Genomic DNA, 1,180 nt, shown 5'->3' with positions numbered 1-1,180 from the left:
AGGAGACATTGGTGTAAAGATTTGAGCGAAGGGACGAGGAGAATGAATGGACTTACCTATCTTGATCTTAGTCATAATAACATAGGATACAGTGGTGCAAAGAATTTGAGTGAAGGGATGACGTCAATGCATAAACTAGCTCATCTTGATCTTAGTCATAATAACATAGGATACAGTGGTGCAAAAGTTTGAGTGAAGGGATTAAGTCAATGCATGGACTTACTCAGCTCGATCTTAGTTATAATAACATAGGAGACGGTGGTGCAATGCGTTTGAGTGAAGGGATGAGGTCATTACATAGACTACTCATCTTGATCTTAGTGAGAATATGATAGGAGACAGTGGTGCAAAGAGTTTAAGTGAAGGGATGACGTCAATGCATGAACTTACTCATCTTGATCTTAGTCACAATAACATAGGGCACACTGGTGCAGAGAGATTGAGTGAAGTGATGAGGTCAATGGATGGACTTATGTTTCTCGATCTCAGTCTTAACAAGATAGGCGATAATGGCGCAGAATGTTTGAGTGAGGGTATGAGGTCAATGCATGGACTTACGCATCTTGATCTCAGTCATATTAACATAGAAGACAGTGCTGCAGCGAGATTGAGTGATGTGATGAGGTCAATGGATGGACTTACTCATCTTGATCTTAGCCATAATAACATAGTAGACTGTGGTGCAAAGAGTTTGAGTGAAGTGATGAGGTCAATGCATGGACTTACTCATCTTGATCTAAGTCATAATAACATAGGAGACAGTGGTGCAAAGAGTTTGAGGGAAGGGATGAGGTCAATGCATGGACTTACTCATCTTGATATCAGTGACAATAAGATAGGAGACAGTGGTGCAGAGAGTTTGAGTGAAGTGATGAGGTCAATGGATGGACTTACTCATCTTGATCTAAGTCATAATAACATAGGAGACAGTGGTGCATGAGTTTGAGTGAAGTGATGAGGTCAATGCATGGACTTCTCATCTTAATCTAAGTCACAATAACATAGGAGACAGTGGTGCAAAGAGTTTGAGTGAAGGGATGACGTTAATGCATGGACTTATTCATATTGATCTTAGTAATAATAATATACAACACAGAGGTGCAGAGAGTTTGAGTAAATGGTTATGGAAAATTTACAATAGCAGGTCTCTCTCCAATATGACATTCATTGGCGGACTTAC

General features: G+C 39.9%; 1 protein-coding gene across 1 annotated transcript; it reads left to right on the top strand.

The window, feature by feature from the left end:
• Window positions 1–328: 328 nt before the first annotated feature.
• On the top strand, window positions 329–940 carry LOC139129082 (leucine-rich repeat-containing protein 74B-like). Its single transcript, XM_070694752.1, has one exon. The coding sequence runs from the start codon at window positions 329–331 to the stop codon at window positions 938–940; it is 612 nt and encodes a 203-aa protein (XP_070550853.1).
• Window positions 941–1,180: the final 240 nt, after the last annotated feature.

Source organism: Ptychodera flava, unplaced genomic scaffold (genome assembly GCF_041260155.1).
Source record: "Ptychodera flava strain L36383 unplaced genomic scaffold, AS_Pfla_20210202 Scaffold_89__1_contigs__length_443570_pilon, whole genome shotgun sequence".
NCBI classification, from domain to species: Eukaryota; Metazoa; Hemichordata; class Enteropneusta; family Ptychoderidae; genus Ptychodera; species Ptychodera flava.
The sequence above is the reverse complement of the archived record's forward strand: the minus strand, read 5'-3'. Positions and strand labels throughout refer to the sequence as shown.

Excerpts from the sequence above, each read along its gene's own strand:
- LOC139129082 (XM_070694752.1), top strand. The coding sequence starts at position 329 with ATGATAGGAGACAGTGGTGCAAAGAGTTTAAGTGAAGGGATGACGTCA.